General features: G+C 39.4%; 1 protein-coding gene across 1 annotated transcript; it reads left to right on the top strand.

The window, feature by feature from the left end:
- Positions 1-13,308: 13,308 nt before the first annotated feature.
- LOC139450472 (uncharacterized) lies at positions 13,309-19,144 on the top strand. The gene is made up of 5 exons (XM_071232180.1): positions 13,309-13,377; positions 15,432-15,551; positions 17,183-17,329; positions 17,832-17,960; positions 18,433-19,144. Exons 1-5 carry the CDS (start codon positions 13,347-13,349, stop codon positions 18,597-18,599), a joined length of 594 nt encoding a protein of 197 aa, XP_071088281.1. The 5' UTR covers positions 13,309-13,346; the 3' UTR covers positions 18,600-19,144.
- The last annotated feature ends 5,668 nt before the right edge of the window (positions 19,145-24,812 follow it).

Genomic DNA, 24,812 nt, shown 5'->3' on the forward strand with positions numbered 1-24,812 from the left:
AGAGAACTCCATCGTATCGCGGTACAGAGAAAAGTTGTGTATGGAGGTCCGAACTGGACAAAAAGAGGACATAATTCTACCAACCACTTGGTATGATCATGCCAGACATCAGTGATTTGTCCAGACAAGTGCAAAGACAGCACAAGCAAAATTCTAAATGTGTTATCAGCAATAGGTATTCAATGCATATTTACCGAAAAGTAAGAGAAAAATATTTGTATAGGTCAACAACAAAATATCAGAAATGATATTCTAAGATTGTTTAAAAAAATGTGGATAACAATAGTTTGTCACAAATTGGAAAAATGTTAAAAGTCAACAATAAATATATAAAAAGCACTCCTAGTATGCCCAAAGTATGTATTTATCTTTTGGTTACTAGTGAAGAACGTATTTCTAAGTTTGGCATTATGGCCCTTATGATCTCCCAATAGATTCTGGGCACAGAGCGGGAAAAATGTGCGGACTACGTAACTTCCGTTACCTCATTAGTCGCCATGAATATGCAGATGATCTAGTTCAGGTCCATAGAGAAAGTTTACTTGGGAAACTGCGAGTTATATCGTTGGCCATTGATAGATGGGGGTAAGACAATATTACAACAGATGCCAGAAATAAGTATCAACGGATTAATAAATCCTTACTGACAGCAGACGGAAAATTCCGATGAAATTGAAATTGTTTACGAAGTGATCACTTCCTAGTTACTGATTTGCATTAACAGACAGCCACTAAGAGGCGTGTCCCACGTGAACTATCGGAAAGCACAAATGCCGCGATACGATGAAGAGGTTGGTGTGTACGCTTGTCCGTGTGGACGAGGTGACTATTACTGGAAAAGAAACATTATTTGTTGTCATTTTCTATTTGCCGCAATGCATTCATGGACAAAGATGACACGTCTAACTGCACATAGTTGCTCGTCATTTTGTTCACGTTTCTGATCGGATCTATTGTTGGCCTTTCCGCAGTTTACGCAGCGTATTGCGGTTCACAAACAAAGCCTAAAATCAGTCAGTGTCGGGTACTGCCACACTGAATGGAATTTTCGAGGCAACTAGGCAATATACTTTAACATAAAGGATGTGTTGATAGATTCAGTATAAGGGCGAAATTAACTATTTATTATGTTTAATACATCATACTAAAACACCGGAGGTTGAGATGTCGTTAAAAACGTGAGTTGTGTCTCCCAAGGGAAGTGACTTTATTCGATATGTGTCTCTGATCTCCAAACCTCAAATGGGTACCCGGTAGGATGAGATGGTAAACTGGGTGCAATCACAGGATTCTGGTGATTGATGATTAGAGCTGAAATGAAGATTGGGTGGTTATATTATGTTGAATTGGTCGAGTGTGTGTCATCGTTGTACGTGATGTCATCCAGTCGCTTGTCTGATCAAGAATCGACTAGTTACTGAAGTCCATGACGTAACTGGAATATTGTTGACTATGGTGTATATGAACTGTCATTCACTCACTCAGGAACTCAGGAACTCAGGAACTCATTCCTCACCCATTCACACAGTCGCTCAAGTCAAATGTAACGAAGGCTCCACCGGACCTATCTGCAGGATAGTGCCTCACTCCAGGCCGTCTCCAAACACGTTGTGTACCAACTGTAAGGGGGCACGGGTGGCCCAGTCGTCTAAGTTGCGTCCCTTGGGCATACCAGAAACCTATGATTGTGGGTTCGAATCCCGCTCCGCCCGGATTATGTTTCTAGGTTTGTCAGCACCATACCCATGCTCGTGGGTTTCACAAAATTGGTAAACGTCTGAGACCTGCATCACTTCGGGCTTTCCTCCCACATTAAGCTGACACGCCGTGATATAACTGGAATACTGTTAATGATAAAAGCGGCGTTAAACCCATTCACTCACTCACTCACTCACTACCAACTGTAAAGGGTAAACAGAACCTCGTTTGGGAGTTGTCTTTCAAGGTCTTTTTCTACCTCCCCTAATCTTAACCTCACCCGTTTCCCGATCCCGTTCCATCAGTCGGAATTCACACTTTTACCTGGGGTTTGTCATATTCCGTGTTTCTAGAAATCCGTTGATAACCAACTTTCCCGCGATTGTCTATAGTTTAGGTCAAGAATCTGGTTACGATTGGGAGACAAGTTACTCTTTTGATCTTTTGAGTCTCGATACTCTAGTTATCGTCGATGCCGGGCTACACTATCCCCTAAACATTTGACAAGTATGTTCATTACAACAACGAACGTGTACATGATCACTCACTTGGTATTATCAAACTATTATTCTATTGTGTGATGAATTTAACTGGTTCATCTGTAACATGTGATATTGATGTTACATCGATGCATTTCCTGGTTGGTCTGTCTATGTCTTTAACAAAGGAAGGGAAAAACGTGAGTCAGTCAATCACAGCTCCTACCGCACCTACAGCTCCTACAGCTTCTTCGGCGGGAGCTACCGCCCGTTATCTCAGCCGGCTTTTGGTTATATCTCATATAACATAGCCAATCCATCTGAAGTAAACAAGAAGCTAACCAGTGAGGAATCCTTTAACCTCCCCATTCGACTTCACGTACAAATCTGATATTTCGCCTCACAGCTAGTTAATATATATGTTCTGTTGAATATGTGAAACAGAGTGAGTGATTTACATTGAACTACGTATGTGTATGGTCTCTATTGAAAGTGGCTACCACGCTCCAAAAAAATTAGTGTGTATTGTTTATCGCCGCACTCAGCAATATGCCAGTGAATATTTCTGTTAATAACCGATTTCGGATCAAACGATCCAGTGATCGTTACAATGAGAAACGATTCACGCCGTAGGGGTACGTTGACACGTCAACAACCCGGTGTATTAAATTGATTCGCGCGAAATACTTAGGTTGCATATTGACAAACTGACATAGGATACTATCAAAATCAATTTATGCCATTAAAAACGTTCATTTTGATCATCACTTAAACATGTGCATAATTTCGAACATGCATGAATGAGAAAATATCCCTTGTAATGTCTTCGGGGGGTTTTCACACGAAAGTATGGTGGCATCTGCATACAACGATAATGTTCACGAAGATGCCTTTACACATAAAGATTGATAGAATAAACGTACACACAGAATTCACTACATCACTGTGGAGGTCCAGGCAAAACGGATTAAGAATAAATGTCACATAAGGAGAGGTTGAGCGTCGACGAATCACAGACACAAAATAATCAAATCAATAAAGGCCTGAACAGACAATAGGTTTATCTGGTTATCCAGTGGACAACACAATTGAAACATACCTTTTAATTGTGTTATTATGGTTTGAGCTAATTACGACGACTAAATAAGACAAGCGTTAGTGACAAAGTCCACGTACGAAACAAATCGTTCAAAGCTAGTATATCGCGTACTCTTATCTTAATAATCTGCATTTAATTGCTACGGTTTTTTTACATTAAGTTCTTATTTGTTCATCTTTAATATTTAGAAAGAGAGCTGAGAGCTATAGTTTCATCCACCAGCAGACAGTTTGATTGTTAATATGTTAAATGTTCACGAAATAGTACATTAATAGGTTATGTCTTGATGTTTGGGGATGAGAGTGAGTGCATGCTATATGATACCGAAAACATACATATTCAATTTATATCAAAGCAACTTGTAGATTACGGAGGCATGTCTATTATCACGGAGCTGTGCTCCACAGACCAGGGCATCAGTAAACATGAATAAAGTAATAATGTTACCGTGGTAACAGGTTCACAGGTGTGTTATTATAAGCTAGTTGTAATTATAGATGACAATAAAAAAGATAAAATACCCGATTTACACTGACAACGATCACGGATTAACTAAACAACAACAAATTACCAGCTGATTAGCTAAACAACTGTATGACAGTAATACACAGGGGTTAGCTAAATCAACACTTTGACTAGATAATTGACAAGAAGCAATGGCAGCCAATTATGTCAGCTGGACCAATTGTCACCTGGGAGTTAATCAACTCAACACTCAAATAACCTCGGCTGGGTTAAAAAGGGAGAAGTAAACGCAGAGGGCCTATCATTAAAATAAGTCACTTGGAAAATAATATAGACGAAAAAATCCTGAATGGCAGACTAATCTTACAGACTTAAGTAACTTAGACCGAGAAAGGAAACTCTAAACTTTCCCAAAATAAAAACTTACTTGACCTAAGGAGTATCTAGACTCAAAATCGTAAATAGGTACCTGACCTAAACCAAACAATCACGAGACAGTTGGTTACTACGTATTACTAGTAAAACGGAGTATGCAAAACCCTAGCTCATAAGTGAAGCTCAGTACCACCAGAGTAAGTCAGTACTAGTTTGAAAGTCCCCCTTAATTACTTACGAACGAATCCTGAGTTTCGAATGACCACCCAGAGCAAGACGACCGACAGACGATCATGCAATACCTGATGGGGAGGACACCGGAAGTGAATGTGAAGACACCAGGGTACGGCGACCACCGGAGTTTGCCGAACGGTGACGGCTCCGGGCAGTTAAGAGAGAGGGAAGCGGTCACTAGACCGTCACTTGACAGATTTTACGATCCGGTGACATCCATTGACACAAGTGGTTGATAGCATGAACAGCAATACATGTTCCTTATTTTAGGAGATGATTAGATACAATGAAACATGTCACACATTGTAGCTATAAACACATTACCCTGTACCCACTCTCCTGTAACAGCTGGAGAAAAAGTACCATTTTCTGCTTATCTATTATGCGTATAAACATCTCCGCCAAACGCATTTTTTCTCCACTGATATTAGGCCCACCCATCACTGGCCCATCCACCACTCTAGACAGTGTTACAGACGTATTTAGCCGTGATATAAATGAAATAGTTTCTATTGCTCAGACACATACATCCTGACCCATGCGATCAGGCCTAGGACTTCAAGAATCCGTGTCACTACGTATTTGGGATGTGTTTTCAGCTATAGCTAGAAAACCAAATACTCTGTAAATTAAAACTACGAACCAACTCTTTTTTTCTAAAAAACACATTGCAACAATGTATTTTTGGTGGTAGACATTGCTTATGTTTCCAACAGTATGATGCATAATCATTTATTTCAAGCAGTAAAATCCCAGAGTCCCCATCCTCATCCCACCCAACGTGGGACGACATTAAATAATCAATTGATCGGGCCCTGATTTGTCCACTCCATACAAACTAGCGACAACGGGTCAACATTATTCTTCTTTTACAATATGTACAACCTTGCTTCAAAAGTATTTTGCTACTGAAATACATTTACGTGTTTCTATATGTGTTGGAATTTTACAAAGTTGCCGTCTCATAAGGAAGAGTTAAAATTCGTTATTAGAAGACTTGACCAAGGTTCAATAGTGTTTATTTACAAAACAGAAAGGCCATATGCCTGCAGTTCAAGTGATATAGTAATGGGTGCATGTATAAGGAAACATATTTGGATCTTCTTTGGTACGTAGCATGAAATGTATACATTGACAGTTTTTTTCGTTATTACTACATTGGCACTTGACACGAAACAAACTTCTGTAAACTACGATAACGGATGTAATATCTATCAATGAGCTTTTTTTCTGAGGTTTACTTACAACGGACATATTAATAAGAAATTATAATATTCACTTTCTCCAGCGCTTATATAACAAAACTCACACATTGTGTGTTCTCTTAATATCCCCATATCTCTTCCCTTTCACGATATGGAGCTATATCTTAAAAGCTGCAATGCTATTAAGGAGGGAATAACTTGATATGTTATTGGATAATGATAGAGAACAATGCAATTTTTGTATGTACATATCTTTCAGGTTCTGAGTGAATGCACCTCCATCTATTTATTTCAAGCACAAATACAAAATGTATTGCAAGTGATAAACGTAGATACACAGGTAAATACATTGTTGTTTATAGTGAGTTTTGTATATAATGTCAACCTGAACCAGTACCCACCTGAACCAGTGAATAGAACTCCCAACAGTATAACACACACTCCACTGACAACACGCACAGCCATCATTGCTTGCGCTCCTCACCCACCACTAACTTCCCTTCATTTTAGGTCACATTACAACGTCTGTGTACGGTTAGAGGCATATTTGTACTATTTGTCAACATCAAGGTACATCCTAGTTTAGGGGAGTCCTCACCACGTCCGGATGTGCATGTCAGGACGCCCTATTCAGCCCATTATGGCTGACAAGCGACTGTTGAATTACTATACATTATTAGGTCACAAAGACACGGTTTCTATGCAAAATAGGGAGTGAATTCAGTAAGGTGTGCAACATTTCTCTTATACTCGGCGTTTCAGCTTGACCCGAGTTGAAAGCTTAAAGTGACTCAGGGTGTAGATAAATACAATACGTAATCGCCAGAGTATAGCCAGTCTCGATTATCCGCCGAAACAGATTCCATTGAGCGTAAAATGCAAAATAGAGGTTAAAATTATATGAATTGGTCACTGAAAACCAGAGATGACACCAAGTGTTCGAGGAAAAGGGTAACAAAGCATGTCCTGTCCAACCGGTAGCACCTGCCACTCTCACAATTTGCATAAAAAAGTAAGTGTGTGTTGCCTGACGATGCACAGCAATACTCCTGCCAAGGGACGTAAACGAAATCAAACAATCAAGTGATTGATGGACCCGAAAAGGGGGCAAAGTGAACAAAAATCGGATGAAGAAGAAAAAATCGGGATGCTTTTTTTTAATTTGGAGCAACGATGAGAATGCACATAACTCATAACTCATAAGATGTGCTGAGTTTGGGGATTAGAGGCACAGGATGTAAATAAATGTAAATTATAAGAAACTGTTGTTGATTTGCTGATAGTGAGATAGGTGAGGAGGAGGAAGAAGAAGAAGAAGAAGTTTAATTTATTTGCATACTTCATACACCTGCATTAGAGGTTTACAAACAGTCATATTTAAATATCACAAATACACCACTTAACCCAAGGCTCTCATGTTAATGTATGAATGCATTGATACGAAGCACAAAAAGAACTGGACTTACCATTCAACCTTGCCGAACGCCACGTGTATTCAAAAGAGTTGTTTTCATAGTTTCCACTCTCATAACATGACAGACAGACAGACAGACAGACAGACAGACAGACATAGTTTATTAAAGTGTCACATGGCATGAAACAATAAGAATACATCATATTAAATCTATCATACCATCCAGCCTAGCTTGGCTTATGAGACACTATTTTATAACAGATATACATTAGTAAGTTCATACCTAATAGAAAACTAAAATAGATTAAAATGTATTAAAATATACAGATATCAATCGACTAAGACATATATTATGTAAAACGCTGTCTCCTGTTAAACATTTCATTAATATTTGATACTAAAAGTTTGATTGACGAGGCGTCAGAGCTTGACATGACGTCAGTAAACACAGTAAAAGTCTTATCAGTTAACATAGTAAAAGTCTTATCAGATGACTTAAAATCTAAAAGATTAACAAGTTCAAACCTAAGATCATCATAAAAGCTGCAATATAAAAGAAAATGAACTTCAGATTCTAGATGATTACAAAAAGGGCACAGTCTCTCATTATGTGGCTTGGGAGGTTTGTTATAGCGACCAGTCTCAATGTGGAGGGGTAGATTACCACAACGTAATTTACTGAGATTTCGTCGCATATTTCTTGATATAATGGGTTGTAGATATGGCTCCGGTCGACAATCCTTCTTAAACAGCCTGTAAGTGCGAAGTTTGTTACCATTAAGATTTCTCCGGTCATTCCACAATTCTGTAAACCATTTTTCTTCATCCAGTCTGTAGAGGCGCTGTTTAATTTGGGACACAATTCTCTTGATGGATGCGGGTGATATTAGAATATCCATAATTTGTAATTGATGACACTTTGTTGCAAGGACGTTTTTGTTGTTCCCTACCATAAAAAGCGTACGCAAACTCAACAATATATACTATATGGAATATACGCACGAATATAGATGATATGAAGTACGAATAATTTAGAATAAAGAATAATCTCTCAGCGACAAAAGAACGCGGCGTTTACAACACACCTGCAGTCTCTTTATTATTAAACTTGTGAACTCGTGGTGTTAATGACATGGATAATATATTCCGTTCGCCCGGACCCCGTAAATCCGGAAACCCGGTCATTCGTGCGATGGCTGCTGGGAATGTTTATAGAATTATATAACTGAAGGGACACCACTACGTATCTACGGCTCACCGATCTGGACATCTGGCTCCGCGTGTTAAGAATTAAAACAATTCTGAATTCTGAAAATTCACATTAACTTTATTGAATATTATCATACAAAAGCAACACAAATATCTTAAGGGCATATCAAGAAGGGTTGGTGAATTAATTTGTCTCATACATGAAATATATGTTAAGCCGAGATGAAAACGTACCACCCCATTCCAATGTGTATTTCCGTGGAATTGTGACTGAGTAGTGTAGGGCCAGATGTGATGCCCATGGATGTGAATCTGATACGATGAATGACAAATATGACAACGTCATGATCATTGACGGCGAAAAGCATAATATTATTATAGTTTAATGTAAAGCGTTGCCGTATTATACACATATATAAATTAAAGTGTCCAGCACATGTACAGTGCCACGAAGTCTGTAACTGATGTTAACGATCTTTATAATGAACACGCTTGTAACGAACTGACGGATATGATTAACGAACTGGTTTTTTTTCGTTCCTGACATTTGCTGTATAAATTTTGTGTACATGCTCACAAACCTCTTCGATAACGAACTACGCTCGTAAGATTAGTTGTCCCTATGAGTCCGTTATGACCGCTGTTTACTGTACATGTAACTATTAATACGTACAATTTGTAAATTGAAAGAGCATAACTTGCCACTTGATGTTTGAATGTATATTGTATAGTACAAGAAGATTGCTTTAGAATCACGTAACTATTCCCAGAACGGAAAGACAAGTTGTTTCGATATTTATGTAACATGGGAAAAACCCGCAAGGAAAAGGGGCATAACTCGTCTATGCTTAAATGTGCATGTGTGCACAACTGTTGTTTTTGAAATTCCATGACAATGTCAACAATCCGTTTTCGTAGTGTTTCTGTCATGACTGACCAAGTATTTCCCACCCAACAGTTGAAATACGAACTGAATGCTTACAGGGGACAAAATATACCTACAGCGAACTGAATGCTTACAGGGGACAAAATATACCTACAGCGAACTAAATACTTAAAGGCTAAATTGCAATTCATAAGAAATTATAAATAATGGAAAGGACAAAATACCTCCACACTGTTTGTTATGTAATATTCAATGTAAGATAATGTGATGAAATTACAGTCATCGTACAAGTATGTAACGTAAATCTCTCACAAAACTAGTGTGTTCATGGTACATTTATCACACAAAGGTTCCAAACAATAATGAAATCTAATTTTGTTTGTTCGTAAATACATGAATGTTAATGTTTTAAGATTATATGTTATCTAATACATCGACAAAATGAGGTCATGATCGTTTGACACAAACTATTCAATTGGCAAACTAATACCAACATACTACACCAAGTACTACCGAGTAATTAACTCGCTATTACCACAATGTCATCAAACAATTTACGGCAATCATCAAATGAGAACTACACCAAAACCTACTTCATACGCCAAAAGGGGGAATTACCGATAAAGTCCCTTTGTTATGATGCCCACTGTTATGTTATTTGTTGATCGTGTCAACAACTTTCACACACCATGGTTCAACGTCAATCAAGGAGTAAAACAGGGCTGTTTGTTGTCACCGCTATTGTTCAACATTTTCATAAATGACCTGATAATGATGATCAGTGCCATGGGACGAGGGGAAGTTGCAGACAACATAGTTCTACTGACCGCTTCTGAATAGGATCTCACCCAACTGTAAGATTCGAACCCTCAATCATAGGTTTCTGGCGTGATAGCTTCATGAAGCTTGGTCCAACACACTTGCCAACCCTACCTTCCCTGGTGAAATCACTGCACATGAACTGTGTCCGCAATACTACGACAGACAAATACACCAATTAATGGAGTAAAGGTCTCGACAGGATAACATTCCACGGAGGGGCGGGAAGAAATAAACTACGAACGTATCGACTTTTAAACAACAGAATTCTATCTGACCTGCCCACTTATAATTACACTACCCGACTTAAGATCTTACGACAAATTTAGATGCAGCATAGCTCCCCTGAGAATAGAAACGGGCCGCTATGAAAAGACACCATATGATAAAAGAACATGTTTGACTGTATCGTATGAATGTGTTATTGTAATTTGTTATTGTAATGTCCTTTATTTAAGAAAAAAAGACGAGCGGGAGTTGTTTATCGTTCAAAAAAGCACTGGAGGGAGAATAAACCATGAGTGGCGATTATCAGTATTATGTAAAACCTCTTTAAAGATGATGGTGAAAATTAATGTAAAAGCTTTGTAAATATCTACCTGTATTTTAATAATGATGACTCTCTCAATTGAATCCGACCTCGGAAATGTCGGACAAGTCCATTTTCTGCACAGGTGGGTATTCCCGCATATCCTCACAATTCTCACGTCGATTATCTGTACCTTTTCTCCCAATACTGATTGGCATATCTCTCCCGCTTTTGGATGTAATCGTTCGGCCATCGCGTTTGTCTGCGTTGCCCAGCTACATTAATGGAGAACGGCTCACTAGTCATGACCCTCTCACAAATAACGTCTTCCAATGTACGACGTCATCAAGTTGCGAGCGCATGTTCGGATCTCCAGAAATGACGTCATGACAGAACAATGTTGTATCGTGAAATAAACCAAGCTTCGTTCTTCATTGTTCTTTGCGATTTATCACGTAGCAATCTTATATGCACGGATATTGTTGAGATAAACTTATACAAACGTGTGTTTTATTATCACCAAATTTTATTCATATGACTTTAACACAAAAAGCTGTGCATATTTTTACAAACCTGTCAAAGCTCACCTTCCACATCGCCAGCACCTGTTTTGACATGTCTCTCAAAAGAAGAGCTAATTTATATAAATATGAAGTTTGTTTTTATGATGTATAATATATGTTCTCATTAGTAGCATGTTATTGCTTCTCATAAATTGTTGTGCGATTGGTCATGATAAACCTGTAAACATAGATCTTTTACGAACTGTACTGATCATTTATCTGTTGTTTCATGAGTGAGACGTTAATGAAGACATTCTGTCTGTCTCTAGCCCGAATATTCACAGCGGAGAAAAACAACCAACAAATTTAACGTAAAATAGGTGAATATGTTATGTCACCATCTTGATAATTACTCCAGGTTTTCAATTTAATAAGAATGACAAGAACTTTTGATAAATCCAATGAAATCATTTACATTATTGAATTTTCTGTCCCTTTTGACACTAGTGTGATTGACAAGATTGAGGAAAAACATGACAAATATGCGGACCTCCCTTTCGAAATGTCACGCTTGCATCGAAAGTACCAAGTTGTCCGATTCCCCATTGTTCTCGATGCCTTAGGTTTGGTACCTCCCAATCTGTTGACTGACATTGGAAGAGTACCCGTGCTTGGTACCAGGAATACAGCCCTCCTGACAATCTGTGTAAATCAGGACGCTGCAGTGTTGTGGATTCTTCACATTTTCCGAAGGGTTCTGGTTGGTTTGACTAGGCAGGGCTTCCTGAGAGTAGTCCTATTCGCTGTCTGGGCTGCGTATAGAGGGGGCAAGGGCCCTGAGCTGATGATGAGCCTAACCAGCCTGACTGTGCCAGGATCACCCAAACCCTTTTTGCTGCATTTTTTATTTTAATCTGTAAATGATAATATCCAAAATAGTCCATTTGTATGGCGCACATATCCATGCATAGTCCATGCTCAAAGCGCATAACCAATGACTGAAACATTGTAAGCATTTTTCTTTCATATTACCGTTCTATTTAATTCAGGTTATGCTATGGATAAAGGTGATTGCGTTTGGTCGTAGGTATATATGGCAATTACCCAGCTGTCTTGCAGCTATAAAATAACATGGGATATTGCTGACTGTGGTATTAAACTCACTCACTCAAATACTTTTCCATTATTTTTTATGAATTTCAGTTTAGCCTGTAAGTCTTTAGTTCGCTTTAATTAAGTATTTTATTTGTTATGATGGGAAATGCTGTGTAAGTTGTAACGAAACACCACGAAAACGTTCTTTGTCATACACACATGACGACATCATAATTCAAATGGCATACATGAACATATAAGCCTAGACGAGTTATGCCCCTTCTCTTTGCGAGTTTATTTACACCTCCGCGATGTCTTGATTGTGATACCTAAACATCGATACAACTTGTCGTTTCATGTTGTAAATAATTCTCAAACCAATATTCGGCATCCGGATCGATAATCGTGCCTGGTAACACCTTTGATCTCGAATGGATCGCAACAGGAACCCCGATCAGATCGTTTTGTAAGTTGATGAAGAGACTTAATAATTTGACCCACATAACGGCATCATTCGTGACCAACTTGCGTTATTACGGGACAAGCCGAATAGCGACTCGTGTCCCTCTCGTGGTCATTTTTGCGACTGCGTTCCGTCTAAGCCCAAAGGGGCCTAGTTAAAAGAATTGTAAACTCGTTGCGTTCTGATTCACGTATATTTCCCCATTGTCATACATGTATATATTCCAGATACTATTTACACACATCGGGGCTTACTGTATTTAGGCAGTTTGATTGAACACATTCAGCTGTATCCGTGGTATATTTTTAGATGCAAGGCATTTTTTGACCGAAGAACTTGAAGTCATACGATTCTGATTGGTTTTTCGTTTTTCAAACATAACATTCATCAATAGGGGGACGAGACTTCTTGCGGTTTACGGAAAGAGGCGAGTGGTGACGAATGATAACGCAATAACGGTTGCGTCGACGTCTTGACACTCACTCCATCCTTTTGAATTCAACCATATGGTTATGTCAATACTTCATACATTGCCCATATTGTTTGATATCGCATAGGGTCTATCCTTCATATTTGATCATCAGGCATTTTTATGACAATATAATAATAGACCTGGCACTCCGATTAATACAAAGCTTGAGGTGAATACACATCCGTATATCCTCTATCAATACTCGAGCTTGCTTTATTAGAAACTTTGCTATAGCCAAGCATATGCCACGATCACAGATGTTGCATAACATGGTTCTTCTCTTTGTAAGCGTTTGTATTACAATGAAGGATGAACTCCAATTCCTTCAGGATCCAATGGAATTGGAGCGTCTGACGAGTCGACTTCGGACATGTACATCTCGGAGAAGTCATCTCAGTAAAATGATGCCCGGCAAGATGCGGATGGAGAAGGGTAAGTACAATGTCGTAGACTCTAAAGGTAGGATGCGTTGTTAAAAAACTGACATGTAAGCAAATAACAATAACAACTTGTCACTTTGTCACAAGCAACGAGTTTTACGTTGGACTTAAGCAGCATCTTTGTGTAGATGAATAAAGAGATCGTCATCCGAATGTTTTTCGGTGTCGTAAATGTCACACGATAAACATAATGTTTGTCTTTTGCGAGGCTTGGGCGACGACAATTCATACATCTTATATTCCTGAAATATGTTGGGTTTTTTGTTTAACGTTTCACTTAACAATATTCCAGCTATATGAAGCGGTCTGTAAATGATCGAGTCCAAACAATGCATTGTCGGATTTAATTAACATGAGCATCTTATGACAAGCCTGGGTTGCAGAATACCGAATAGAACCCGGATCTACAGGGATTTCCAAATATATGATACGATACCACACACCTCTTTATCATGTAGATGTCATTTTTCATTATAATCGCTTAAGACGAAATTTCACTTATTGAAGTAGCATTATGAATTCGAACAGGTATGAGATCACTGCTGGAGTCGTGATGGTCCTCATGTTGGGTAAAGTGCCAAGTTAAATTACTTGCAGCCCTAGTGCTTAAAAAAAACAATATCCCTGTATATGGACATAGCTGTGTAATCTTACTGGTAACTCGACATCGATGTATAACGCTTGGTGGATGAAGGTCCTGCTTGATGTTCTCATTGGTATATCGGAATAGTTTATCGCACCGATATATCCAGCCATTTTATGACGGAACCATTGGAAATGTCGAGAGATACATGAAGCTTCAGTTAATGTCACTTATTAAACATAAAAATTCCACATTAGCTCTTAAGACAAACTGATTATATGAACAAACTGAGACTAGAACAAGCAACACGAATGCATGGGAAATTTATGAACATAATAACGATAAATTGCTTAAGAATGAGAGAAATTAAATTTATAATATTTAGACTATTTCCCTGTGGGACCTGACCAGTTCAAAAGAGGCCAGCAGAAAACTCTATTCGATTCGAAAATCCTTCCGCAGGCAATTCCAAATGCTAAGGCATCATAGGCCATGAATTTATCCCGATTTTTCAGATTTTTACCCGGTGATAATATCTCCACATTAAGCACCTGGCCAAGGAAATAGGTCGATAGTTCTAAATCTATCATTTTTAGAATATAAAAGGGTGTTAATTTGTTAAATTTTATAAAACATCTTTCTAAAGAGGTAAGACCACAATTTCTTTATACTCATTCTATATACTTTTGTAAGGGGCGGCTGAGTAGCCTAGTGATTAAAAGCGGTCGCTAGCGCTCGTCACGCCGAAGACCCGGGTTCGATTCCCGACATGGTTACAATGTGCGAATCTGGTGTCCCCAGCTGCCGTGATATTAGTACTATTGTTAGGATAAAAAAACTATATCCCACCTCATTCCTTTGTACCACTTGATTCATACACTGCACTCAATATGACGCTGCTTGTCGTAAAAGGCGACTAACGGGATCGGGTGATCAGGCTCGCTGACTTGGTTGATGCATGTCATCGATCCCAATTGCGTGGATCGATGCTCATGATATTAATCACTGGATTGTCTGGTCCAGACTCCCATTATTTACAGACCGCCGTCATATATCTGGAATATTGCTGAGTGAGGCGTTAAACAACAAAGCCACCAACCAAATCCAAAGTGAATAAGTTCAAACAGAGGCGTCAAACCATTTGCGTTTTGGTATCTTGAAATATTCCAAAGGCGCTCATTTATATGGTAGGAATGACGTTATCCTGTTTCTCGATGGGATACCGTTTGTCAAAGGAAACCATAGTATACAATTTTACAGAGCTTCAACGCTGAGTACACACAAGGGTTACAAAAGTAATAAACATAATGAGACAGAGCCAGAACCGGACTGCGAGTTCGACACAACCAGTGATTCGACATATCCGGGTTCGAGCCAACTGGACTCGACTGTATCGAATTTGTTTCCATTCACATTCGTGACTCCTGTGATTCCTGCGGATAACTTGATCATGTTTGTTTCAGCTTCATCTCGACGCCCCCTCCCTGCGATGCACTGTGTCGTGGTATTGCTTGCTCTCATGATACCGGCTGTAATATCCAGAGCAGGAATAATTTCAATGAAACTCCAACCTGATTTATATGGTAAATTGAGTCAGCAAGATGTATCAATAAGTTGATTTTGAAGTTTTAATTGTACGCTGTATTTCCAAAGAGTGTTTGAGTCAGCAAGATGTATCAATAAGTTGATTTTGAAGTTTTAATTGTACGCTGTATTTCCAAAGAGTGTTTGCATTTAGCCAGTGGTAAATGTTCATCACATCGACATTATTACAACGATGTGGGATAAGGTGTTATACAGCTGTAATAATACCATAGTTCTTATATTTGGTGTTATTGTTATGAGGTGAGGTGAAATGGGGTTTAACGTCGCGTCCAAGATTATTGCACTTATATAGCGACGTGCATGCACGTGTATGTGTGTGACTGCTTGTACTAGTCCGGACTGATGCAGATTTATAGTGCTAGCACACTGAGATACCATGCCGCAGTTTAACATGAATACCCCACTCAGACACAGTATACTGACTCCGAGCCGACCAGTCCTTGTTTTAGCCCCTTAATGCCGAGCGCCAGACAGGGTAACAACAAGTACCATCTTTTAACGTCTTTTGGTATGACGCGGCTAGGGGATCGAACCCGGAACTTCCGCTCTCCGGTCGGACGCTCAACCATTAGACCACGGAGGCGGTCCGTTATTGTTATAAAGTGATTTTACAACCAGGTATATAACGTGGTTATAGGACTAAAATACTGAGCCCTTCCCGATTCCTTACGAATAGAGTGATAGACATTAATTCTTTATATTGTTTTTAATTTGAAGTTGACACGATATACGGCTTTTTCCATTGGACGAGAGGTCGACAACATGACCACACAATTGACGTTCATAAGTGTATGCACGACACAAACTGCCGTTCATACGGTTTTAACGAGACCGTGTCCTTGAAATGACGTAAACACTGACGGACTACTTCCACATTCCTGGAGAAACCCCTGGGAATTCCCTAGCACGAAAACACACATGAGCGTTCTTTCTGATCATTAAGAACCTTTATTCTTGGTCTCAGAGTTTCAGTTTACATTGAGAAATGTCAGAGAGCGTGACTGCATGATTGTTCACGAATATCCTCGCTACGGCCATCCTAATGAACAAACGAAGAAATGCACATATAAAATATCGTAGTATCGACTCGATCCATGTCTAGGCTGACACTGAGCGTAAGATGTTTCTGAAGAGCAAGTTGTGCATCCATACGCCCATGTCACCTCTTTTTTTTAGGAACTATTTTACTCCGCGATATAGCTGGTTGTTGTATGGCTGTCAGCGTTAACATGAAGTCACACGTACTAAATTAAATTGTTTAGACCTTGGCCAACATCCTTTGAGGTAAGAAATTGTGATAAAAAATATTAACAATTCACTTTCACTCCGACGTTCGTATAGTTTGCCCTTACTCTATGAACGTTCATTCTCCAATGAACTCACACAAAGTAAAAGTCTATTCTTAAGCAAAAATAGATGCCGCACTCCGCAATAGTCCAGGTATATAACTGTTGCCAGTAAATAATAACAGTTGGACCAGAAAAATGAGTGACTGATACTAAACGTATCGTCTACGCCGTCGGGGTACAGGGACAGGCGATCAGCCAGGTAGTCGACTTCTCACGGCACGAGACACAATTCGTTAAAGTATTAATTTGCAATGTTTCAGCTCAAATTGAGTACTCTTTGAACGACGAAGGATGCGATATAAATGGCACGACGAAGAGCTATGGCGGAGAGTTCAGTCTGGACATCACGGGGCCGTGTGTCACCTATCTCTGTAGCACCACCGGTGTCAGCATGATGGAAGGCGCAGGTGAGACCGTGCAGCAACCCATCACATGGTAGTTTGTGCCCTGTGGTACAACAACATCCTTTGTTTCTTACCGTTATGGTACAGCTGGATGCATGGCGGCCCTAAATCAATGTGGAGAGTTACGCCCCTTTGGCGTGTCAGGAACCTATGACCGTTGGTTCGAGTCTTCGATTAAGGTTTCCCAAATTGGTAAAAGTAGGCTTCAGCAATTTGGGCTCTCCTCCCACGTATTCTCACTGACATTATGTTAATATTATTACCCAAAGCTGACACATTTACATATATAACCCTGTGCTCCAAGACTCGGTATATCACAGGTTGATATTCTCGGTTTATAAGCACCATATCCCTAAAGCTTATATCACCCTAAACGAATAGCGGTAATTTGGGTGTTGTTCTAACATTGTAATTGACACACTCTGATCTACATGGACTGCTGCCATAGCGTTGCTAAAAATGTAATTCCCATTGGGACCCTCATGTATATTCTTCCCATTATCAGGCTGTATGGGAGAAGATGGTTGTGTGGCGGGACTGGAACGGTATGGTTGCCAGGCATTCGTGTGCAAGAACTCGGGCCACACATTCAATGGGAAAAAGTACATGTGGATCGTCGACACCAATGCTAAAAGTATGCTTTTCAAAAATGTTCATCTGTGTGTTCGCATCCTTGTTCACGTGCAATTCGTCATTTACAGTTGGACACTACCTGCAAGACTGATACCAAATGTGCACTTTGCACCACAATATAAGTGTTATTTTCTGAAAGAAATCAAACAATTGACTGGGTTGAACAACATAAACTGCTCTACAAAAGTGATTAACTGTCTTTTTACTTCCATTTTGGCTTTATTGTCATACCAACAGACTGCATGTTACGAGGTCCAAACACGAAAGTGTTATAAGGAAACGTGCTAGCACTCTGTCACAACAACCCTTCAATACATGTTTTGAGGTTTAGTGGGTCAGCAAGGGGCTTATGAAGTAATGTTTTAGTCCTGGTTCAATAAAGCCATTGTAATTTGAAACTTCTGATCATGATTGCCCAGAAGAATAGAATTGTCATGGTATATTGTACAGGTGAGTGATTTGCCCTGTTTCAGAGCAATGTGGGATACTAGACGAACAGAACTGCTACGAGCTGGACAAATGGTACATGGTGCTCAACTTCCAGTGTATGTGTGAGTCCACTACAGAGGTGGTGTGCAGTTTGAACGAGCAGTCCAGCACTCCTGCTGCTGTCGCGAACACTTCTGATGACATTGTCTGACCCTTCCTCCACATCCAGAACCACTGGATCTTATGCAGCTCGACTAAGAATCTGTTGCCAGGATAACTGTGTTTCATTATCCAATCCCTCATAATCCATATTTGTTAAGTCAAATGGTATTTTGGATATTTTATCAATGTTCGATAGGACATTTTCATGGTTTTATCAACTTGGAACATTCATCCATATCATTACCTAATCTTAAGACGTATTAAGATGATTTAAATTATTGGTGATTGAAAAGACCTCCTGGAAACAGATGGCAATTAAACGCGTTTCACTGACAATCTACTATTGAAAACCTATCTTTCACAAGACAACTGTATATGCATTCATATGGATATGGCTTTCTCGTGTTTCTGATGTCCATCAAATGATGCTGACTCCTTTTTGTGTACGCATTTCTAGTAGTACTGGACACAAGTCATCATCTGAACAAATGAATTATTATTGATCGATATCAACGCGTTTGTAAACTCACGTATTTCAAGTCCACATAACCAAGGCTGTTTTCATTCACATGTGTTAGGTGTCGTGAAATAAAAACGTCTACTGCGATTTGTTTTAGCTGGAGGAAGAGTTGTTTATTGAGGTAAAGCTCGGTGGATACATTTGGTGTTGATCAGTACGTTCTCCTCTGGAACTGATCATGATGTGTCTGAACAAAATTTAGAGGTTCAGTCCCATCTTACAGACAGGACCGCCTCCGTTGTCTAGTGCTTGAGCGTCCGCCCGGAGAGCGGAAAGTCCGGGGTTTGATCCCCGGCCGCGTCATGTTAAACGACGTAACAAGATAGTACTTGTTGAAACCCTGCCTGGTATTCGGCACTGAGGGGCTAGATATAGTTAGTATACTGTGTCTGAGTGGGGTATTTATGCTAAACTGTTGCATGGTTTATCAGTGGGCTAGCACTACAAAAGTCGGCATTAGTCCGGGATAGTACAAGCAGCCACATACACACGTTCATTGATCATATAATACCTGCAAAAATAATACCGTTGGGCAGCTTGGGCTATTATATATAGTACCCGTTGTAATTTTAAGTAAGCAAATGAAGAAAATTGCCTTAGACGTCAACAAGCATTGGTCAGGGCATATCTCATTGTTTCCTAACAATGTGACCTTTGCGGTGACCTTCATAGACAGCCACCTCTGTCTAAACAAGCACACACAATGCAACATTCACATTTCGCCCTGCCACGTTACGGCTTCAATTTAATCTTAATGTAATCCAACGGGCTCTTAACCGGCATCGTTAAAAGAGAGCGCAGTGTATGGTGTGGCTGTACCGCAATGTTAATTTCAACATCCTATGATTTATGTATCAACATCGACATAATGTGTACAGCCTTGAATACCATTTCTTTGTTAAAGTAATTTAACGTGACCGCTGTAAACTATTTCAATTAAAATCAATCGCGGCATCCGTGGATTTATATGTCCATGTGTCAGCATTAAAATGTGAATGTGATTGATTCGATATCGAATTGCTCTGTGTCGTAATCCATCCGTTGCTGTCATTATTGACTTTGTGTCACTTTCTTACAATTTCAAGCTCATGCTCTGACGTCGTAAAAGTTTGTCAATAGTTGACATATTCCACTCGTATGATTGATCAGTCTCGTCTCTGGAATAAAGTTCTTCAGTTAGAAGCTTATATTAATCCACTGACACTAAACCCAATCTACTCTCTTCGATCTACCTTCTGTCGTGTAAAACTATCCTCGACTATCTGCTGTATGATACTAGTATCTACATTCTACTCTGATACATGGACTCACCGCCATATATCTTCATCATTCGAATAGTATCACGCTAAGGATAGCAGATGAAACAAATATAGAAAGAACTGCTATGGCAGTGAATGGGTCGAGAGTATTTATCAAAATACATGTCTATATAATACACTGCATGATCGAGGATGGTTGAACACATTCTGTTACTAACGGTGGAGTGCTGGGATCTCAATTTATTCCATTGCTTCATATCCATATGTACTGAACAGTAGTTTTGACAAATACCAGCAGAACATGATACACGACGGACTAAACAGTTTCTTGCATACTGTTTATGTGGTATACATGGCTACGTAATTATTTCTACGTTACCATCTTGGCCATTCTCAGTCATTACGACATGTTTCGGGTCGATCAATAACAAAGCGTTTGACCATTTATAAAGCATGTACATGTACGGTGGTCTTATAGGTAGATTTAAACAATATTGAAATCCTAGTCGTTTACACCAATTCAAATTTCAGCGTCACGGTATATTTGAATAAAGTATGTAATCAATATCGACATTTAAAGAACATTTATAAAGCCATCATCGTGAAAAAAGTTTCATCGAATATTTTGATAGTATCCTCGTAGATATGTCAAATAAATATCCCTACATGTCTATCCATGATGTTCGCAAAAGGACAATTTCTAGCACCTTTGACCTACCACGAAGCCAAATGCTACGACAGTGAATATAACGTTAACGTGGGGGCTTTTCGAAGAGCCGGAGATGGCATTATACTAGGATTCTGTAAACACAGGGTGTATGCTTCACTGAAACCATGATGTGGTATCTTTGTTTCCATATCGATACATAATTCACTTGTCCTGCACATGTTACACCTCCGTTCAACGTGTCCCCTACAGGGTTACCGTCGTTAAGATTGACCATGCCTGAAATTCTAAAATGTCCTACATTTTAATCTCGCTCCTTACTCCCACGTCTGTCTACCCGTGTCATATAAAGGCCAGGATTACTGAGGCCCCGTCAGTAACGACACACCAGGGACGACAACGTCATCTACCCCGGTAGGTATGACATATGCTTCTTTGTTGCTCATACTAAAATCGGGGACTTGTTTTCTACTTGGGAGAAGCTCCATGCCACCGTATTAAATGGTGGATAACCCTGCTTACAAAATGCAGCTCACGCTATTGTCTTAAGTGGGATTCTTTATTAAAGTTGACTCATCGCCAGAGACAACCTGGCAACGTGAGTGCTTCATTGTCAAAATTGGTGCTTGAGCAATTCGAAAGTCAATCTCCACACAAAAGGGTTACGACTGTTCACCATGAAATATTTACTTGAATAGTGAATAATAGTTCATCCGTTTATTTTCTACACAATGGACCCTTGAGTGGCTTCTTGAAAAAATACTTGATTGCGTGGACTTTGCAATCGCAAGGGATTCTCTTGCAGAAAGCTTAGGTGTTAAAAATCTCGTGCTTATAAGATTGCTTTTAAAGATAACATTGATGGATTGATAGCACGATTTGAAGCCATTATTTGTTCTCGTGGCTATATGCCTGAAACAATACCGATGAAGTGTAACATTTTTAGTAGCTAATAAGATAAACTTGAGGGTCAATTAGCATGCTTCATTTGACGCAAAAAACATTTAAAACTTTCCCAGGACATACATATAGTAACCCGAGTCGCCGTGAAAGACATGCAACTGATTGCATCAACTTGATTCTATGACAAGTAATAATTTTGCCTCATTTCATGATCTGCCATGAACAATTATACATTTTTCATATACATATATTTTTTTTCAAAAATAGATGATATCTGCTTCACATCCAAACATGTATGTCTATACGTCGATATTGTTGGTAACATTATACATGCACCTTAGATCCACCTCTGTGGCATGCGTGCATGCCCGTCGCTATATTAGAGAATTAATCTTTTCTTAACTTGGCGTTACAGCAAGAACATTGAGACGTCATCATGAAAATCAGACTTCTTCTCTTCTTGGGATTGTTAATCCACTTGGCCTACACCGAAACAACAGAGGACACTACTGAAAACACTACCGAGGACAATACCGAGGCCACTGCTGAAGACACTACCGAAAACACTACAGAAGACGGTAACATTGGCGACACCGAAGACACAACTGAAGACGATACCGAGGACACAGCAGAAGACGGTAACATTGGCGACTTTTTTACCAGCCCCGTATTCTGAGAATAGACGTACCTTGATGTATTAGGATGGAAGTATAAGACACAATACATATTACTCGTATCTCAATAATACTGATCCGCAACCTTGTGGCATCGATGTATAAACATATGTTCTCGAGTTTATTCTCACGCCCTTCATATTTATTTATTAAATATATGATTCATTGTCTCCCGCTTGTGTCTTCACGATGGGCTGTATGTCTTGTTTAATAATTACCTTTTTATTTAAAAGTGTGCGCTCTAATATTCATTTTCATTTAAAGATGATGTCACAGATGACACCACCGAGATGACCGCGTTCCCAGCAGCCACTAAACCACATAAGGAGGATCCTGACCTGTCGGAAGAAGTGTATGACATGGAAATCCAATAGCATCGTCCATACAACAACCTTTTTCTACCGTGGCGGTAACATGTGTCTGAGTCAACAGCCGGTGGAAATAATTGTTTCTTATGTGTCATGCTTACTTTCCGTTAAGTATCAATAAAGTTCTTAACAAGCATGAATAATGACTTCTTATATCTGTGAGCGAATCTGAGCTGTGTAATATCACAGCAATAACACAAGCCTGGTCATATTTGTGCGCAGGCGCTGTAAGATAAATGTAACAAAACAAGTGATGGTTACAGACTTTCTCTAATAAAACAATCAGAAATTTGTAAATTAAAATCTGTTAATTTATGGTTTTAAAGTTTTGTCAGTACGTTCGGGCATATGGGATCATCAATTAATTCACAGGCATTTCATTTGTAGGTCATTCTGCCTCAATGGAAATTACATTGACACTAAATGAGTATATGCTCATATTGTAGAACATCATAATGTATTGACATGAGAAAACAGTTGATAATTGAACAGTCACCGTCCATTTCTGGATTCACAATGTTGTTAGCTGTACTGCCCGGACTTCTGCATAAAACTTCATCATGAGACGTACTGGTATTGATTTGTATTGACACAGGTAACACATCGTAGCAACATGTGTGACATTCAGACACAACGTTGTCATTCAACGCGGCTGCCAGGTACTGATGCGGACGTATAATATGATGTTACAGTGTGTATTCCCCAGTGGGGCTACCTACATTCTTTCTGTTGTTGTCGTGGTATCACAACAATGGAATCTTATCTCAATGGATGCATTCTTGTGACGATTGACTTTCACACTTGTCAGACGTAACTTAACTAAAAAGACTTAAAGGCTTACTATCAGTAGAGGGAGAAGTCATATCCTGTCTCGATTTAGACTCATTTGTCTAATTAGTGCATTGTCTCTATTTAGTTAGGGTTATCACAAACGGATAGATCACCCGGGAAGATTCGGAGTAGAATTGGTCTTCAGCAACCAATACTTGCCGTAAAAAGCGGCTATGCTTGTCGAAAGAGGCGACTACCGGGATCGGATGGTCAGACTCACTGACTTGGTTGATTCATGCCATCCTATCCCAATCGAGTGGATCGATGTCAATCACTGTATTGTCTTGTCCAAACTCGATTATTTACAGACCGCCGCCATATACATGTACCTGGGATATTGCTGAATGTGGCGTTAAACAACAAACCAACAAAACAAACAAATAGTACAGACTATACACATCTGGGACAACAGAGTAACGACGATTTGTGTTGACCCGGACCGTCATTCTTACTGTTATAAGCCCCCTTTTAAAACCAGTAATACATATATGGCTGGGGAGTGTGTTCTAATTCATCTATTTGTAAAGTTACACAATTATAAAAGAACACTTGATTCGAAAGTACCACGTGCATATGATGTCTTGTGGCATCGGTGTTGGTGTCCCCCGCCGTGATATTGCTGGAATATTGCTAAAAGCGGCGTAAAACCGTACTCACTCACTCACTCACTGGCATCGGAGTAATCAAGACGTGTTGGGTCTAATGCCATGAGAAAAGGTCTAGGATACCCTGCGAATCTGACAAAGTGACTGTCAAGACCCAAAACATTTGTAGTCAATAGATCACCATATTTGAGTTGAAACATTCCGATGATTTTCATTGCTGAGGATTTAGGGGCTTGCCTTTTTATGGTCAAGCGGGTCATGAAAATGAAGATATAACTTTTCATAAAACCAAAGAATCATGGATGGCGAGGACCTAGCTGTGTTGTGTTGATATTTTAGGCCTTGGTGAAACGATATGTCAGATTCTAAATCTAACAACTGGTAATTTGAATTCGGAAATAGGAAATTAGAACTTTAAATGATCTCCATATCGGC

The sequence above is a fragment of the Haliotis cracherodii genome, unplaced genomic scaffold, assembly GCF_022045235.1.
Source record: "Haliotis cracherodii isolate W230 unplaced genomic scaffold, xgHalCrac1.p SCAF_8, whole genome shotgun sequence".
Classification (NCBI taxonomy): Eukaryota; Metazoa; Mollusca; class Gastropoda; order Lepetellida; family Haliotidae; genus Haliotis; species Haliotis cracherodii.